This window comes from Artemia sp. Qi Xiang Cuo, chromosome 5 (genome assembly GCF_049724085.1).
Source record: "Artemia sp. Qi Xiang Cuo chromosome 5, ASM4972408v1, whole genome shotgun sequence".
NCBI lineage: Eukaryota > Metazoa > Arthropoda > Branchiopoda > Anostraca > Artemiidae > Artemia > Artemia sp. Qi Xiang Cuo.
The window spans coordinates 42,112,523-42,131,768 of record NC_142798.1 but is presented as its reverse complement, the minus strand read 5'-3'; the positions used below and the strand labels follow the sequence as shown (position 1 = coordinate 42,131,768).

Below are 19,246 nucleotides of genomic sequence, written 5' to 3'. Positions count from 1 at the left end.
TCACAGAAAGTTTTCCCTAAATAAACTTCCGTACATTACCCAATAACAAATACTATATGTGAATAATGGGCAAATTAAGTGAATTACAATCTTTCCCCAGGGGTTATGTGGGGTACTGTCATCCCAAAAGACATAGTTATTGGGCATTTCAACTAGTTTGAATCTTAAAATTTTGATCGTATGTCCTTGGGAGTAAAAAGGGACGTGGGAGGGGTGCTAGTAACCCTCCAATGCTTTTGGTCACTTTTAGAGGCCACTAGAACTTTTGATTTACGTTCGAATGAGCCTTCTTGTGATCTTCTAAAACTATTGCTTTGATACGATCACCCCCGGAAAAAAAAAATAATAATAAGCCGTGATGTTTCTACTGTTGAAAAATACAAAATTCCACATTTTTGTTGATACGAGATTAAAATCCCTGCTATGGGGTTATCAGATATGTTGAATTTGATGGTACGTTTTTCATTAAGATCGCTGGGATTTGTTGTGTGTTTTACCGCTTTTTCGAATATCAGGGAATTTCATCAGGTTCGTTGCTTTTGATGAGCAACATTAAACCTATAGAATTTTATATATATAGAGTCAGTATAGAAATTCAATTCTTTTTATATATTGTTCATTATCAAAATTCCATGTTTTTAGAGTTTCGGTTACTTCTGGACAGAGTCACTCCTTACTTATAAGGAACCGTTTGAAAGTTTAACAAATACATTCACGTTAGGGATTAGGGCACTTAGAGGACTAGCAGGATATGCAACGTCCGTAATGGGCCTGGCACCAGGAAATATTTCAAAAGAAAATCGATCGTAATAGAAATATATTTAATTTTTAAAATTGCTCAGTGCCTGTTCTAGCAGAAGATATATTTAAGACATTGAGTTTAGCCAACCAGACCAACGCTGAAGACTGAAGTACTAATTGCTGAAGATAAAAAAAATAAAAAAAATACCTAGGCGAATTAACGATTTGGCATATTCTATTAACCAGAATAAAAAAAAGGTTATAGGCGTTTACCCCCCCCCCACAGCGATTACCCCCCGGAAAATACACCCCCGCAGAAAATACCCCCCTGCGGAAATGCCCCCCGGAAAATTCCTCCCGGAAAATACCCCCCCCGCGAAATATTTAGCCTACTGGAGGGGGTATTTTCCGCGGGGGGTATTTTCCGCGGAGGGGGGGGGGGTTCCGGGGGGATATTTTCTGCGGGGGTATTTTCAGTGGGGGGTATTTTTCTGGGTGTGTATTTTCCGCGGGGGGGGGGTATTTTCCAGGGGGGATATTTTCCGGGGGTGTTTTCCCCGAGGGGGGGGTATTTTCCTAATTGGTAATCGCCGGGGGGGGGGTAAACACCGGCCACCAAAAATAAAGTAGTATAAACTACTAACAGAGTAATAGGAAGAGTAATAAGATGAACCATCCAAACTATAATATCAAACCCAAATAGCATCTGCAATAAAATGTAAGGATGAACCATAGAATAATAGGTTGCATGAAAAAAAGAACACAAAGGAAAAAGTGGCAAGTAGAACATCTTTGAAAATGGAAAAAAACGGTCAATGATATAGTTTTCAGGGCCAGTCATGACGGAAAAATATTTTTCTGGTTTGTCTTAACCACAGTTCATATAATTATCCAGTAAGCTTATCGCAGATCATTTCTGGTCTTCGTTCTCGGTGCGAACAAAAAGCTCCTCCCACTTCTTCGTGCAGTTATTAATAGCGGGTTTCCACTTGTTTCCGATTGTTTCGCGTAAAGTGCATTATTTGTAATAGCGGGTTTCCACTTGTTTCCGATTGTTTCGCGTCTGACTTGTCTACCCGTGAAAAGATCTGACGCCGCTTATGTTTCTACGTTCTCTGGAGCACTCGCACCCCGGTCTGGGTTTTTATAATGGGTGAGATGGGGAATGATCATACTGGATAATTATATGAACTGTGGTCTTAACTTACCATAATGCGAGGCTATAGGTAAAGGCACGTGAGTGAAATAGAAAATGTAACAGCCTTAAGTTTATTTCAAATTGGCTTTAAGCCAATTTTTCTGTTTCTCTAAAAATAAATTAGAAGACACGGAAGGCTTTGCCGCCTTCATTAGAAATTTGTTTTAATTTTGGGCTAGATTATAAAAGGAATTTACATCAAGACTTTGAATAAACTTTTTCAGTGAACTCTCTGTGAAAACAATCTAGTGAATAATCCGGAAGTTCATTATTTTGTGAATGACCCGAAAAGTGATTTATTTTATTTTTGTGTATAAATATGCTAGTTTCAATTATATTATTTTAGTAATTCTACTGATGACTATCACTGTATATGTGATCGAAATATTTGGACTTTTATACCTGCTATTTTCATTGTCTAAATAAATGGATTTATCGGTATTGGAAAAATTATTTGTTCGAGATTCGTTAGTTCAAATTTAGATCGTTTTAAAACGAGCCATGACTTAGCTTGTTGTGCACCGAGTGTGGATTTGGCTCTTTTAGCACCTGATTATGGATTAGCTAGCTTCTTGAACTAAATGATAATTGAGGTCAGTTTTGTACCAAGTTAGCCCTCAGCTTGGACTTGGCTCATTTTTACGCCGTGTCAAAAGTTATTCTTTTGTTACACTTACTCAGTACTTAGTTCTTTATGTAGCAGATTAGAATTTTGTCCGTTTTCACACCGGATCCAAACTTAGCTTATGGTTCCAATAAGTGAAAACTTAACTAGTTCTTCTACAGCATCACCTAAATTTCTCAGCTTGGACTAGGCTTTTTTTTCACTGGGTTAGAACTTAGATTACTTCAGCAAGATCTCAGTTTTTCATCGAGTTAAAAATTATGCTCACCATTGCACCAAATCAGTCTCCAGCTTGTATTTAGCTCGTTTTGCAAAAAAAAAAAAAAAAAAAAAAAAAAAAAAAAAAAAAAAAAAAAACAGTACTTTGCTCGTTATTGCTGTGAATTAGGGCTTCACTTGTCCTTGCAACGAACCAGGACTTGGTACAACTTTGTTCCAATTCAGTCCACGGCATAAGACTAGCAGTAGAAAGCTATCTAAAGGTCCGAACAGGGCTCCATATATGGGCATAGAGTCCCTAGGGAGAACACCTGTGCTGTCAGTCGTGACGGGGCACCATATATGGGCATGGACTCCCTAGGGGAAATGGATTTCTGAGAATTGTTTCCGGGGCGAAGTTTATTAATGTCTTTGATGTATTTCCAAGGAGAATTGTCTCCGGGCGAAGTTCATTAATGTCTTTGGAGTTCTTCCAGGAGAATTGTTTCCGGGTGAATTTTGCAAATGCGCATTAACGGTGGGGAAGAGATATTTTGATCTTAGAGATGAAGAGATTAACGCGGGAAAGGGTTTCTTAGTAATTTCAAATGTGACAGCGCAGGGATGCCAAAAACAAAAGGAACACGCAGAAATTACGTTTAGGGGTTATTCGGGCGAAGCCGTTTTAGACATTTTAGGGAATTATTTCGGCAAAACAGTTAGAGACATTTTAAAAGATGATTTTAGAAGATGTTTTAGAAGAGAATTTGAGGGTGAAACTCTGTGGTCGTTATAATACACAAGTTCCATTTGAACAGTGTCGTGAGGTCCTCAACCCCAACCCCAAAGGGCTCCGATTCCCCTACCTCAACCCCAAAGGAACCCCCCCCAAAGGAACCCCCCACCACGTGTGTGTGTGTGTAAGTTTTTTTTGTGTGTGTAAGTTTTTTTGTGTGTGTAAGTTTTTGTGTGTGTGTAAGTTTTTGTGTGTGTGTTAGTTTTTGTGTGTGTATTATTTTTTTTGTTTGTGTAAGTTTTTTTGTGTGTGTAAGTTTTTGTGTGTGGTTGTAAGTTTTTGTGTGTGCGTAAGTTTTTGTGCGTGTGTAAGTTTTTGTGTGTGGGTGTTAGTTTTTGAGTGTTTGTGTAAGTTTTTGTGTGTGTATCAGTTTTTTTGTGTGTATAAGTTTTTGTGTGTGTGTGAGTTTTTTTGTGTGTGTCTAAGTTTTTGTGTGTGTGTTAGTTTGTTTTTGTGTGTAAGTTTTTGTGTTTGTAAGAGTTTTTGTATGTGTAAGTTTTTGTGTGTGTGTTTAAGTTTTTGTGTGTGTGTAAGTTTTTGTGTGTGTTACAGTTTTTGTGTGTGTGAAAGTTTTATTGAGTGTGTAAGTTTTTTTGTGTGTGTAAGTTGTTGTGTGTGTGTGTTTAAGTTTTTGTGTGCGTGTAAATTTTTGTGTGTGTGTAATTTTTTTGTGTGTGTTAGTTTTTTTGTGTGTGTGTGTAAGTTTTTGTGTGTCTGTAAGTTGTTGTGTGTGTGTGTGTGTGTAAGTTTTTGTGTGTTTGTAAGTTTTTGTGTGTGTATAAGTTTTTGTGTGCGGGTAAGTTTTTGTATGTGCGTAAGTTGTTGTGTGTGTGTGTTTGTGTGTGTGTGTAAGTATGTGTGTGTGTGTGTGTGTAAGTTTTTGTGTGTTTGTAAGTTTTTGTGTGTCTGTAAGTTTTTGTGTGCGTGTAAGTTTTTGCGTGTGTGTAATTTTTTGTATGTGTGTGTAAGTTTTTGTGTGTGTGTAAGTTTTTTTGTGTGTGTAAGTTTGTCTGTGTGTGTAAGTTTTTGTGTGTGTGTAAGTTTTTTTGTGTGTGTAAGTTTTTGTGTGTGTGTAAGTTTTTTTGTGTGTGTAAGTTTTTGTGCGTGTGTAAGTTTGTGTGTGTGTGTAAGTTTTTGTGTGTGTGTCAGTTTTTGTGTGTCTGTGTGTGTGTGCGTAAGTTTGTGTGTGTAAGTTTTTGTGTTTGTAAGTTTTGTGTGTGTGTGTGTAATTTTTTGTGTGTGTGTAAGTTTTTGTGTGTGTGTGTGTGTGTGTAAGTTTTTGTGTGTGTGTAAGTTTTTGTGTGTGCCCATTTTGAAGTTGGAAAATATTTATATTATTTGGAAAAAAATAGAAATGATCAATAACTAATTTCTTTTTCATTGAGAATATTCAGAATAGAACTTGAACTTTTCTTCACTTCGTTGAGAAAATTAAAAATTGAACTAGAACTTTTTATCTTCCGGGAAAGTATTCACACCTATGCTATAGCTATTTGTATCTACTAGGTAAAAATTTACAATAGAACTTTAAATTTATTTATTTCTTTGGTGAACTTAAAACTGAAGCGGAAGATTTTTGTTTTCTCCAGAGAAAATAAAAAGATTCCACAGATTATTTTCCATGAAGATAAAAAGTTTCACTTTAATTTTAAATTTTCTTAAATTCAATTCCAACCTGTCTCAAAGAGATGAAACAATTTAAAGTTCTATTCCAAATATTTTCCCGGAAGAAGAAAAGTTCAACTTCAACTCTGAATTTTCTCAATGAAAATGAAATAAGTTATTGATCAAATCTATTTTCCCAAAATAATATAAAATTTTACACTTCAATTCAGATTTTTCTCAAAGAGATGAAAAAAATTAAAATACTGTTCCAAATTTTTCTTAGAAGATAGAAAAGTTCAAGTTCTCTTCTGAATTTTACCAAAGAACATAATTCAATTCTAATTTCTCCAGAGAAAATAAAAAGCTTCCACTTCAGTTTCAAGTTCACCAAGACATAAAAAATTTAAAGTTCAGTTCTAAATTTTTCCGTAGAAGATAGAAAAAGTTATACTATGATTGCAATTATTTTCCATGAAGATAAAAAGTTTCACTTTAATTCAAAATTTTCTTAAATTCAGTTCCGACTTTTCACATAGAAATGAAAAAATTTAAAGTTCTGTTCCAAATTTTTCATTGAAGATAGGAAAAGTTATACTTTGATCGTGAATATTCAAGTTCTTTTCTGAATTTTACCAAAGAACATAATTCAATTCTAATTTCTCCAGAGAAAATGAAAAGCTTCCACTTCAGTTTTAAGTTCACCAAGACATAAAAAATTTAAAGTTCAGTTCTAAATTTTTCCGTAGAAGATAGGAAAAGTTATACTATGATTGTGATTATCTTCTATGAAGATAAAAAGTTTCACTTTAATTCTAAATTTTCTTAAATTCAGTTCTGACTTTTCTCAAAGAGATGAAAAAATTTAAAGTTCTGTTCCAAATATTTTCCCGGAAGAAGAAAAGTTCAACTTCGATTCTGAATTTTCTCAATGAAAATGAAATAAGGTTATTGATCAATTCTATTTCCCCAAAATAATATAAAAAGTTTCCACCTAATTTCAGATTTTTCTCAAAGAGATGAAAAAAATTTTAATATTGTTCCAAATTTTTCATAGAAGATAGAAAAGTTCAAGTTCTCTTCTGAATTTTACCAAAGAACACAATTCAATTCTAATTTCTCCTGAGAAAATAAAAAGCTTCCACTTCAGTTCTTTAAGTTCACCAAGACATAAAAAATATAAAGTTCAGTTCTAAATTTTTCCTTAGAAGATAGGAAAAGTTATACTATGATTGTGATTATTTTCCGTGAAGATAAAAAGTTTCACTTTAATTCTAAATTTTCTTAAATTCAGTTCCGACCTTTCTCAAAGAGATGAAAAAATTTAAAGTTCTGTTCCAAATATTTTCCCGGAAGAAGAAAAGTTCAACTTCGATTCTGAATTTTCTCAATGAAAAGGAAATAAGTTATTGATCAATTCTATTTTCACAAAATAATATAAAAAATTTTCCATTTCAGTTCAGATTTTTCTCAAAGAGATGAAAAATTTAAAATACTATTTCAAATTTTTCATAGAAGATAGAAAAGTTCAAGCTCTCTTCTGAATTTTACCAACGAACACAATTCAATTCTAATTTCTCCAGAGAAAATAAAAAGCTTCCACTTCAGTTTTAAGTTCACCAAGACATAACAAAATTTAAAGTTCAGTTCTAAATTTTTCCGTAGAAGATAAGAAAAGTTATACTACGATTGTGATTATTTTTTATGAAGATAAAAAGTTTCACTTTAATTCTAAATTTTCTTAAATTCAATTCCGACTTTTCTCAAAGAGATGAAAAAATTTGAAGTTCTGTTCCAAATATTTTCCCGGAAGAAGAAAAGTTCAACTTCGATTCTGAATTTTCTCAATGAAAATGAAATAAGTTATTGATCAATTCTATTTCCACAAAATAATAGAAAAAGTTTCCACTTCAGCTCAGATTTTTCTCAAAGAGATGAAAAAATTTTAAATACTGTTCCAAATTTTTCATAGAAGATAGAAAAGTTCATGTTCTCTTCTGAATTTTACACAGTTCAATTCTAATTTCTCCAGAGAAAATAAAAGGCTTCCACTTCAGTTTTAAGTTCACCAAGACATAAAAAATTTAAAGTTCAGTTCTAAATTTTTCCATAGAAGATAGGAAAAGTTATACTATGATTGTGATTATTTTCTATGAAGATAAAAAGTTTCACTTCAATTTTAAATTTTCTCAAAGAAGTGAAGAAAAGTTCTACTTCGATTCTGAATTTTCTCAATGAAAATGAAATAAGTTATTGATCAATTCTATTTTCACAAAATAATATAAAAAATTTCCACTTCAGTTCAGATTTTTCTCAAAGAGATGAAAAAATTTAAAATACTGTTCCAAATTTTTCATAGAAGATAGAAAAGTTCAAGTTCTCTTCTGAATTTTACCAAAGAACACAATTCAATTCTAATTTCTCCAGAGAAAATAAAAAGCTTCCACGTCAGTTTTAAGTTCACCAAGACATAAAAAATTTAAAAAATTCAGTTCTAAATTTTTCCATAGAAGATAGGAAAAGTTATACTATGATTGTGATTATTTTCCATGAAGATAAAAAGTTTCACTTTAATTCTATATTTTCTTAAATTCACTTCCGACTTTTCGAAAAGAGATGAAAAAATTTAAAGTTATGTTCCAAATTTTTCATTTTACACACACACACACAAAACTTACACACACACACACACAAAAACTTACACACACACAAAAACTTATACACACACAAAAACTTACACACACATAAAAACTTACACACACACAAAAACTTACACACACACACAAAAACTTACACACACAAAAAAAAACGCACACAAATACACAATTACACAAACACAAAAATTTACACATACATAACAAATTACACACACACAAACAATGACACACAAAAAAACTTACACACACACACACACAAAAAAACACACAAAAACTTACACTCACAAAAAAACTAACACACACAAAAAAAATAACACACACACAAAAACTAACACACACACAAAAACTAACACACACACAAAAAAACAAACACACACAAACAAACTGACACACACACACAAACTTACACACACACAAAAACTTACACACACACACAAAAACTTACACATACACAAAAACTTACACACACAAAAACTTACACACACACAAAAAAGTTACACACACACAAAAAATAAAACACACAAACAAAAACTTACTTACACACACAAAAAAACTAACACCCACAAAAAAACTTACACACACACAAAAACTTAAACACACACACAAACAATTACACACACACACAAAAACTAACACACACGCGCAAAAACTAACACACACACAAAAACTTACACAAACACAAAAACTTACATCCACACACAAAAACTTACACACACACAAAAACTTACACACAAAAAAAATCAAAAAAAAAAACACAAAAATACGAACGAACACAATCAAACAAAATAACACAAAATAACAAAAACAAAAAAACTTACACACACACAAAAACTAAAACACACACACAAAAACTTACACACACTCACAAAAACTAACACCCACACACAAAAACTTACACACACACAAAAACTTACGCACACACAAAAACTTACATCCACACTCAAAAAATTACACACACACAAAAACCTTCAACCAAAAAAAAACGTACACACACACAAAAACTGAAAAACATACTAAAAATAACACACACAAAAAAACTTACACACACGCAAAAAAACTAAACAAACCCCACAAAAATGCACAAACACAAACGTGGGGGGGGGGGGGTTCTTTGGGGTTGGGGTCGGGGGATCGGAGCCCTTTGGGGTTGGGGTAGGGGACCTCACGACACTGTTCAAATCGAACTTTTGTATTATAACGACAATATAGTTTCCCCCTCAAATCCTCTTCTAAAACATCTTCTAACATCATCTTTTAAAATGTCTCTAACTTTTTCGCCGAAATAATTCCCTAAAACGTCTAAAACGGTTTCGCCCAAATAACCCCTAAACGTAATTTCTGCGTGTTCCTTTTGTTTTTGGCATCCCTGTGCTGTCACATTTCAAATTACTAGGAAACCCTTTCCCGCGTTAATTTCTTCATCTCTAAGATCAAAATATCTCTTCCCCACCGTTAATGCGCATTTGCAAATTTCACCCGGAAACAATTCTCCTGGAAGAACTCCAAAGACATTAATGAACTTCGCCCGGAGACAATTCTCCTTGGAAATACATCAAAGACATTAATAAACTTCGCCCCGGAAACAATTCTCAGAAATCCATTTCCCCTAGGGAGTCCATGCCCATATATGGTGCCCCGTCACGACTGACAGCACAGGTGTTCTCCCTAGGGACTCTATGCCCATATATGGAGCCCTGTTCGGACCTTTAGATAGCTTTCTACTACTAGCTCAATGTTGCACAGAAATTAAAATCCCTTTCATGAGATGCAGCAGTATCTGCTAAATAGTTGGCAGTTGAAGGGGTGTAGAGGAGAGGGATCACTGGTCCTGTTAAGAAAGCTTTCGATACATATTTGCATTCCTTATTTAGTAATGTTACTATTTTTCTTCTAAAATGCATCAGGATAGATGGGCCAACCGCATTTGAGGCCCTTTCCCTTTGGGGTGAGAGGCATTTCTCTTGGAGACCTTTTATGGATGTTGAGCATTTGAATGAAAAAGCTATCTCAAAACCTTGACTTGTTTTAATCTGGTTCAAAAGGAGTGAATATTTGTAAACGTTTGGGCGCTGGTCACCCTTTCATCACTTATGACAGCTAATAACAATACTACATGTAACGATTTGTTGGTAGAGTTAGAGATATTCCAGGTTTCTATGATTACACCTTCTTTACAAAGGGGCCATAAGAAAATAACAATATTAGACCTAATACATAAAAGACAAATCACTCTTCACTAAGTCGACACCAGTTAGGTGATTTTGAGAGGAAAAAATATACTTTTTTTTAAATGTAATTCTCACATAAACAAAACTAATTTCAACGACAGAACCTAACCTTTATGTCTGAAGAAAGGCTGCTCCATGCTCTGCTTAACAAAAATGTCTCCAGTGTTGACATTTACATCAAAATAATCACTGGGTGTCTTCATACTAAAAGAAACGTTATGCCTCTTGATACCCAGTCCCTGAGTTGTGAAATGGATCCGCTGTACAATTGTGCGTCTTGGAATATTGGAAAACACAAACGCCTCCATGACCTTTTGTGAAGGAATGATACTAAGGCAGTTATCTGTAGAAAGATAAGATAAGTGAGATGAATATTTGGTTTAACCTTTGGACCCTCCAACGGAAGACCACAATTTGTCATCTGACTCTTATTCTTTTATTAATAAAAAAAAAAACTTTCCACAAAATAATTTTTTTAAGGAAAAATAAAGAACTCCATTAAACTAAAACTTAGCAAAAATAGAATCAAATAATATACTAAGCGTTAAACTACCACAAATCAGCATCAATAAATAAATGAAACCCAAAACGAACAGCATTACAATGAATAACCGAGTCAAACTCAAAACGAGAAGAAACTAACATGATTAGGGGTCACAACCCTTATGCCTTCTCAAGGCCAGAACATAATTTGCACTTTACTGAAAAAAATACAAATGAATGTGCATTGTCAGTTTAATATACATATGCTCATATTTATTCCTTAAAATTTTAACAATTTTTGGTTTATGGAAGTTAAAAAAGTGAAAGCATTTAAATTTGTTTCAGTAAAGTGCAAATTATGTTCTGCCTTGAGCTAGTTTTGTGGTAGTTTTACGCTTAGTACATTATTTGATTCTATATCTGCTCATTTTTGGTTTAATGAAGTTCTTTACTTTTTCTTGAAAAACTCATTTTGTAGAAAAAATTTTTTTTAATTAATTTCTGTTCGTTTCATATTGACGCAGTCTTTTTCACGGAAACAGAATTGGAAAGCTGATTGCCCTCCAATCACTTTTGACTCTTAAAAAACGCACTAGAACTTTTAATTTCTAATTAAATTAGCTCCTTTAAAATATCAACGATATTACTAGTTATGACAGAGCAGCGCTCCCTATGATATTGTTTTTATGCCCTTTTAATGCCGGCAGGCATATAGTTCTTTTGTTTAATCGAAACTTCCCCTAAACATTCCCTAAAACTTTCAACTTATTGCCATTAGTGTCATTATTGATAGTAACCGTAAAAGTAGTATTAAAAGTATACGCATAATGTCTTCTGGCTAGTTCAAAATCTGTCACAACTTACCCTAAAAGGTCTAACTGAATAATGTAAGCCGTTATTGTAATATTGCTTGATCACCCTTTTCACATCTACATGATCATAGTTCGTTTTGATTTAGTTCAACATCTGCCTAAATCTTCCTTTAAAGCTTCACCTTTAATACCCTTAGCAGTAGCTGTAGTAGCAGTATGCACATATCACAGTTGTTGTTAGTAGAGGAGGGGGTGCTACTCCGGGACGAACCACGTGGTTTATGGTCCAAATAAGGGCATAGCCTCCCTAGGGAGAATGATTACGTAATGGGGTCAATGACCTCTTTTTCCAAGGTCGATTTATTTGATGTTGTAAGTGCACGCTCTCAGCGAATGTCAAGTTCGATTTATTTGTTGTTGTTGTTGTAAGTGCACGCTCTCAGCGAATGTTATGATCCAGAAATAGTATTTGTTGTTGTTTTGGTCATGTACATGCTCGAGGCAAATGTCATGGTGTCCAGAAATAGTATTTGTTGTTGTTGCTCTCGCCAATGTTATGACTTTCCCGGAAACAGTTAGATCACGTGTTTCCTTCTCAGCCAATCAGCGAGTCGGATACATCCTCCTTCTCAGCCAATCAGAGGGCTTGTTACATATGATTTCCCCGTTACATAACAATTCACCCCTGAGATTTCGTATATAACGGACATGCAATGTGATTAAATTATCAGAAAGTATTGTGACACAATGGATAGAACACATGAAATTATTGATGAACTTGAAGCCTTGGCAACTTCAATTTACCATGTAAGTTCTGTTTTAATTATTTTTATTTTCAAAAAAAAATTGTTTTCGGTGGTCGCCCTCTACTATATTCGGGTAACCCCCCCCCCCCACATACCATACAAACATCATTATAATCAATGGAAAACATAAAATATATTCTTTTACCCTCAAAACCTAACCCCTCCCCCACCACCATTGTTTTACAATCAAATTCTCGCAAAAAGAAATAATTATCCTTCCTTCTATATTTCCAGCTAAAGTGACCGCTGACTTCTGTCAATTTTTAATGAAAATATCGCTCTGGTTTTGACATAATGCTCCAGCGCGATGCCTAAAATTAGCTGTCACCCTTTTAAAGCACTTCCTGTAAAAGGTTTCTCAGATCAAAATGGGATATTTTTCTCCTATCAAATTAAAACGGTTTCATGCAGACAATTAAGCTAGGCCTATGCAACCTGTATAGAAGTAGAGAAACAAGTTATTTTCGAATTAGGGTCTAACAATATCCCCCTCCCTCCCCTCTTGTCTTACAACCCCAAATTCTCGCAAAAAGAAATACCATTTTGATAAAGTCCTTCCTTCTATATTTCCAGCTAAATCCCCCCCCACCACTCTAATACAAACATCACTGTGCAATGAAAACGAAAATATATTCTTTTACCATCGAAAGCTAACCACCGCAAAAAGAAATACATTTTCTCAAATTTATTCTTTCTCTGTAACACCCCTCGCTATTAAGCCGCTAACTTGACAATACATTTCCGCAAGCATATAATTACTTTGTCACCCTTTTTCCGGCTTACAAACGCAGTCAATGGAACTATTCTTCTGTCAAATTAAACAGTTTTAAGCAAAAAGAGATTGCAATTTATTAAGCGCAGGCATATACAATCTCTTTTTGGAGAACCGGTGAAATCTCGTTATTTTCAAATTAAGATCTAACAATATATTTAGGACATTGGCGAAAGGGGGAGGGGACCATGCCTCAATTCTATCGCCATCATTTTAAAATGAAAACAAACTGTTTCGTCGCGTGAAAGGTAAGGGGGGTGAGTTTGAGAAAAAGAGACATTGCTTTATTATGCGTAAATTGAATAGCATTTTTACCATATCTTTCGGTGGTGGGGAGGGGGTATTTTCCCATGTCTTTTCTCAGGGATATTTTCCGTGGGGGTTATTTTCCGTGGGCTGTTTTTTCTGGGTGTGTGATAAATACCAGCTATCGTAAAAGGATATGGAAAGATAAAAAATACCGTTAATACTTTAAATGCATCAAACAAGGCGTGCACAATGCAGATTAAAACCAGAAAAGAACAGAAACGCTTAAAAATAAGAAATTAGGCCGATTTATATAGGCAGGCTTTTGAAGGGCTCAGTGAGCCGTAATTCTCAGATTCAAAAAAGGATGCAATTAGTATATTTCACGAAATTTTTTATGTTGTGCTTTCTTAGTGATAAATGCCTTTTCTAGACAAAATTATATGGATGATGATACTAACTTTCTTTCTGTAAAAAAGGGGAAAATTATTTCGAAACTAATTTTTTCTCTTCTTTATAAGGCAAATTATGAAGAATGCGTGCCCCCCCTTCCAAGAAAGCCAGAGATGACGAGGCAGCCCCATCAGTGCCAGCCCCAATGCAGCCTGGGTTTAAGTTAGAGAGAGAGAGGGTGGCTAACTACAATGCCGAAGCTATGCAAGATCGTGAAATAGCTGGCCCAGTCACGCAAGAACATAGCGACGCCGCCCCGTCCACCCTCCAACATGCACTACCCGGGCCATCTGGCACCCAAGTGCAGCCGGGATATAAAAATGTATGCATTTTTTCCTACCTTTCTATTTCTTCCAATTTTTAGTCCTTTTCAATCCCAATATAAACTTATCTCTGTGAGATATTAACCACATATTAAATATCTAAATATAATTTTTTGAAAAGAAACCACTCTTTTCTAATCATTACTATCGCTTCGATATCTCATAGGTAAATATTTTTATGTAATTTCTATTAATAATTACTGCATTTGAATCACAAAATGCTGTTTTTTATAATCTTTGCTATTTTCTATGCATTTACCCCTATCCATTCGCTGTTATCACATAAGCGAATATTTTTCGTGGGTAATTGCAATTAATGCTCACCATTTGAAACTCAAAATCCTCTATTTTTCACAATTGAATATCACAAATTTTCAAGAGAAGGAACTGAGTGAGATTATTCACATTTATCTATTTGTCACATATGGATCCCGTAATTTGCGCAAGGATATTTTTAAAATAGCTTTCAATCTTACAAGCCTTGCCAATATTTTAGTGATGAGGAAACGTTTTTGATGATGTACTGAGTTAACAGTTTTCAAATTTAATTGTACTGTTTCACAGAGAATGCGCTTGGAAACAGAACAGACACGCGATTAAAAATAATCTAGGCTCATTTGGAGTAATAGACAACCTGTATGGGAAGTAGGTGAAACGACTTATGCCGCCTAACATTACGGTTTTTTAGGGAATTAGGCAAAAGGCTGGGCGCCGCGGAGCCCAGAATGCGCCGGGGTGTCCGGGGAGTGCGGGGGGGGCCCGGCTCGGGACGCACCGGGGGGGAGGCGCCATGGGTCAGGGAAGCGCCATTGGCTCGAGACGCATCGCGGGAAGTGAGGTGGACCCCGAGACGCGCCATCGGGCGGCACTGGGGCGCCTACCATTACCCCGCGTCAGGGAAGCGCTACAGGGATGCTCCACGACACAGTAACGAGAGTGGGGGAGTGCCACTGATCAGGGACGTGCACCGGGCTCATTACTCTACGCGGGAAGCGTTGCGGGCCCCCGAAACGTGCCACAGGGAGCGGGCGGGGCACCTCACAGTGACACGGGCCCGGAATGTATCTCAGGGGGGCACTGTGGGAAAGTGCCGCGAAAAAAAAAAAAAAAATAAATTTGAAAACTTTGAAAAAAAATGACAAAATTGTCACCGTACTTGAATTATCTTAGATTATCTTCAGTTGTATTAAACAAATTTTATTAAGCAAAAGAAATCCAAATTTTAAAAGCCGTAGGGGATGATTTGAACACATTGAAAATAAGCTATTTTTTCATTTATAGTTTGCATTGGTCCCCTACTCTCCGTCCAGTGAAGAAGAGGAAGAACCAATTCTAACACCGCCAGTGGAGATTCAGGACAATTTAACATGTGACGATAGCATTGAAGTACCTGATAATATTGATGAGTTTTTTGCTGATTTTTTAAAAGTAGATAGTAGCACAGTTGAGCTGGTAGACTTGAGCCCGAATACTCTACAAATTTTAAATGATTTTACAGGGAACCCTCCTCCCACTGATTACCCAATTCAAACAACTGAAGTGGAACAGAGTCCGAATATTGTTGAAAAACTGGGGGGAGGGGGTACATCTTTCCCCGATTTTCAATTATCCAACACATTATTAAATAATATAGTTGTTTTCACTGCAACGTTTGGGGATCCTTTTAATACACTAATGGCCGGAAAATATGTTTATGACCCTGTAGAAATTGTGCATATCCATGTAGAAAAAATTCGTGCACGACTGGAGAAACAAATTCAATTGTGGGGGGGGTAGGGATTCAATTAAGGTTTCCAGTGTTTTAAAGGTTTTTTATTTGAATGAGGGGAAAAGTGAGGTTTACTATCATTTTAGACATTCCGAGATGCGCGTAATGTATCCAAATTTAGAAAATTTTGAGGGAGTTTTTTTGTGAGTGGGTAGGACAAATTATAGCGCATCTCGAGAACTATAACGAAAATGAGAGTGGCTCAGTAGTTTTATTTATTGAAAATTTAAGCGTTAATATATTTAAATATAAGAAAGATTTTATTTTAAGAGGGGGGGCCGGTGGGGGGTCTGAGAGGTCAGTAGTTTTAAAATATAATCCAGATCTAGTAGGTTGTCAAGGTGTCAAGAACATCTGTTTTGAAACAGATCAAAAGTGTTTCCGATATGCTTTCCTCATATCAGCATTCGAGCCTCTAGCTCGGGACGCTACTAAGAAGAATTTAGACAATGGGGCTATACATGGGAAGGAAGGGTCCCATTTCCCCATTGTAGATTTCTTGCTTAGCAGGGAAATACCCAGTAACGCTTCGATCTATTGACATGTTTGAAAGGGCTAATACTCATATAAATATCGACGTTACTATGGTACAATACGAAACAGAATTTGAAGATGGGATTCGCTCTAAAAAGAAGGGGGTGGTATTCCCCGTAAGGGGCCCGTCAGTTGATTTGGTTAAACATTGGGTTTGGTTACTGTACACGCCACCTAGTGAACCGAATACAATTGGTCATTTTAACCCTATCACTGACATTAGTAGAGTTCTAGGGGGTGGTAAGCATAGGGGGACCCGTTTCTACTGCCCGACATGCCTGTCACAATTCCGTAGTGATATAAAACTATGGGATCATATGAAGCATTGTAGACGAGATGGCTACCAGACAGTGGAAACGGTTTCAGGGGATAGGGCTATTTTACGTTTCAAAAATTTTCAAAACACCCTTCTCCAGTGCAACAAAATATCTTTAGCTTGTGAGGCTAAGTTGGTGGAAGGGAATTACCCCCAATATCCAAACCAAGTCAAAGAGGACCAGGCCATTGCAGTGTCCTACGCCCAAGCACAAAGAGATAGTTCTAACACCATGCGGTTGTTAGAAATAGTTGAAACATTGGATGAGTGGGAGTGCATGGAAAAGGCATTGACTAAACTGATTGGCACGGCTAATGGTGCTATTTCTCGTTTGAGAAATACCCATTATCCAATGGTGTTGTCTGCAGAGGATCGTCTCGCTATTAAAAAAAAAAAAATATGGGGGGTTTGGAAGGGGGAGTTTGCCGAGGTGAATACGGGGACTAAAGGGACCCGTGGGGGGAGGGGGAAAGTAAGAGATCATGACCATTTGTGGCAGGAAATATCCTCGGGGGGTAGTAATTTTAGAGGGGTTGCGCATCAATCGTGTAATTTAAATGTTAGCCAGCAGTTTTTTATCCCAGTTTTTATTCACAACTCCAATTATGATTTAAAATTTATTTTACCGGCACTGGCACGTATGCAGAGGGAGGGAGGGGGAGTAGATTGTCCATGGGTAAATAGTTCATTTATCTACAACATCATTCCCAAATCAGCTGAGAAGTTATTGCTTCTTGAACTGAAATGGCAGGCAGTGGATAATGAGCGTATGTGCTGGAATAAAATTAGGTTTTTAGATTCTTTTAGTTTTTCCCCCAAGGCATTGAGTCAATTGATTCAAGTGCAAAAAAGCGACAATTTTGATAGCTTTCCCTTGCTTAAACAGCACTTTCCAGACAGTGAAATGTATGACCTGTTGACATGCAAAGGTGTATACGCATACGATTATTATTGCTCTGATGCACGCTTAAGCGAGGAGAAACTACCTCCAATTGAAGCTTTTTACAATTCACTGACCAACAGTGAAAGCACAGACGAGGAGTATGAGTTTGCCAAGAAGGTGTGGTCCAAGGGGGATTGTAAAAATGGGTGGGATTATTGTAGACTGTACTTGGCCATTGACGTTCTAACTCTGTTGGATATAATCTGTAAGAACACAGACCAGATCTATTCAGATTTCGGGTTAGATATAGGCTACTATTTTTCTACACCCAATTTAGTAATGGGTTTAATTTTAAAAATTAGCTGGGAGTAAATCGGCCTAACCACCGATGTATATCTGCACATTTTTTTTGAGCATTAAAGGTGGGGTGGGTATGTTTTTCATGGGGACCGCGTCTTATCAACCGATCCGAGCGGACAAAGCACCGGTGCAAAGTCAAATGCAGTGTTCTTGGACATGAACTCATTGTACCCCTCGGCAATGTCTCACTACTCTTTGCCATGTGGGAACTATCAATGGCTTGAGAATCCTTGTGAATTCCCCGAAATTACCATCGTCGAGGACAATGGGCCACAAGGATGGTTCTTTGAAGTAGACGCTCACATTCCACTGACGCTTCACGACACGGTCAAAGATTTTGTTTTTCCCTGTATCAATCGGCTGTTGAGCAGGGACTCACTGAGCCCATACAATCGATCATTGGTTGAGGGTATGGGGATGCATTGGACCCCCTCTAAACAGAAACTGATTGCTGATTTGGACCCTACAGAGAATATTGTTGTTCACCATGTGCTTTTGCACTGGAGGGTGAGCAACGGTTTTAAGATCACTAAAATACATAGGGTCCTGCAGTTCAATCAGCAACCCTATTTGAAAACGTTTATTGACACCTTTGTCGATAAACGCTCTAGGGCAAACTCAAAGGTGGAGAAGGAAATGTATAAGCTCATTCTAAATTCAGCGTTTGGCAAAATGTATGAAAGCGTTCGTAATAGATCTCGCTGCGACGTCGTGACTGACCCTCGAGAGTGTGCAAGAATTATTGCCGACCCCAATTGTACATCGTTCACGAGCATAGAGACGGGCATGGTTCTTCTACACAGGCGAAAGCAAAATGTGGTACTGAACAAGAATATTGCAGGCGGCAGTTCAGTACTGGAAATTTCAAAAAAGCTCAGGTTTTCGTTCTTTTACAATGTGTGCAAGGTGCAATGGCCACGGGAGGGGAGGTTCAAGTTTACTATGGTGATACAGATTATCTGCTGTTAAAGGTAAATGGGGCTGAATTGGATTTATTGGGTGATTTAGAAAAGGGGGTGCACATCAGCTCGCGGATGGATTTCACCAACTGGAATCCATCGCTCTACCCCAAGTGGGGGAAACGTCAATCCCACCAACAACTCTTACAGTCAACATACGAGATATGTCGTAATGGAAGATACCGGGTTATGGGACCGGGAACACACTTTACGTGCGGGTAAACATAGAGGATAACAGCAAAGAATGCGTTTCCATGGTTACCTCCGAACTGTTACAAGAACACTATTATCAGGAGTGTGTCTAGAGACTGGGTATAAAGAAGCCTAGTGCCAAGAGCACAAGTGCATGCAATTCGCTATCTACAGTCTAGAAATTATACTGTGAGAGTGGAAAAAAATGCAATGTCGTGTATATCCGACAAAGTCTCTGTGCTCTAGAATGGTGTGACTTTTCTACCCCACGGTCAATGCCGTATTTCGGATCGA

The 19,246-nt window shown here is 36.5% G+C and overlaps 1 protein-coding gene across 1 annotated transcript in view; it reads right to left on the bottom strand.

Moving 5' to 3' along the window:
* LOC148952156 (proto-oncogene tyrosine-protein kinase receptor Ret-like) overlaps nt 1–19,246 on the bottom strand; it is a 436,938-nt gene that overhangs the window by 396,507 nt on the left and 21,185 nt on the right. The window contains exon 2 of the mRNA XM_089088861.1: nt 10,155–10,388. Coding sequence (XP_088944987.1) covers nt 10,155–10,388 — 234 coding nt within the window. The remainder of the gene's footprint in view (nt 1–10,154; nt 10,389–19,246) is intronic.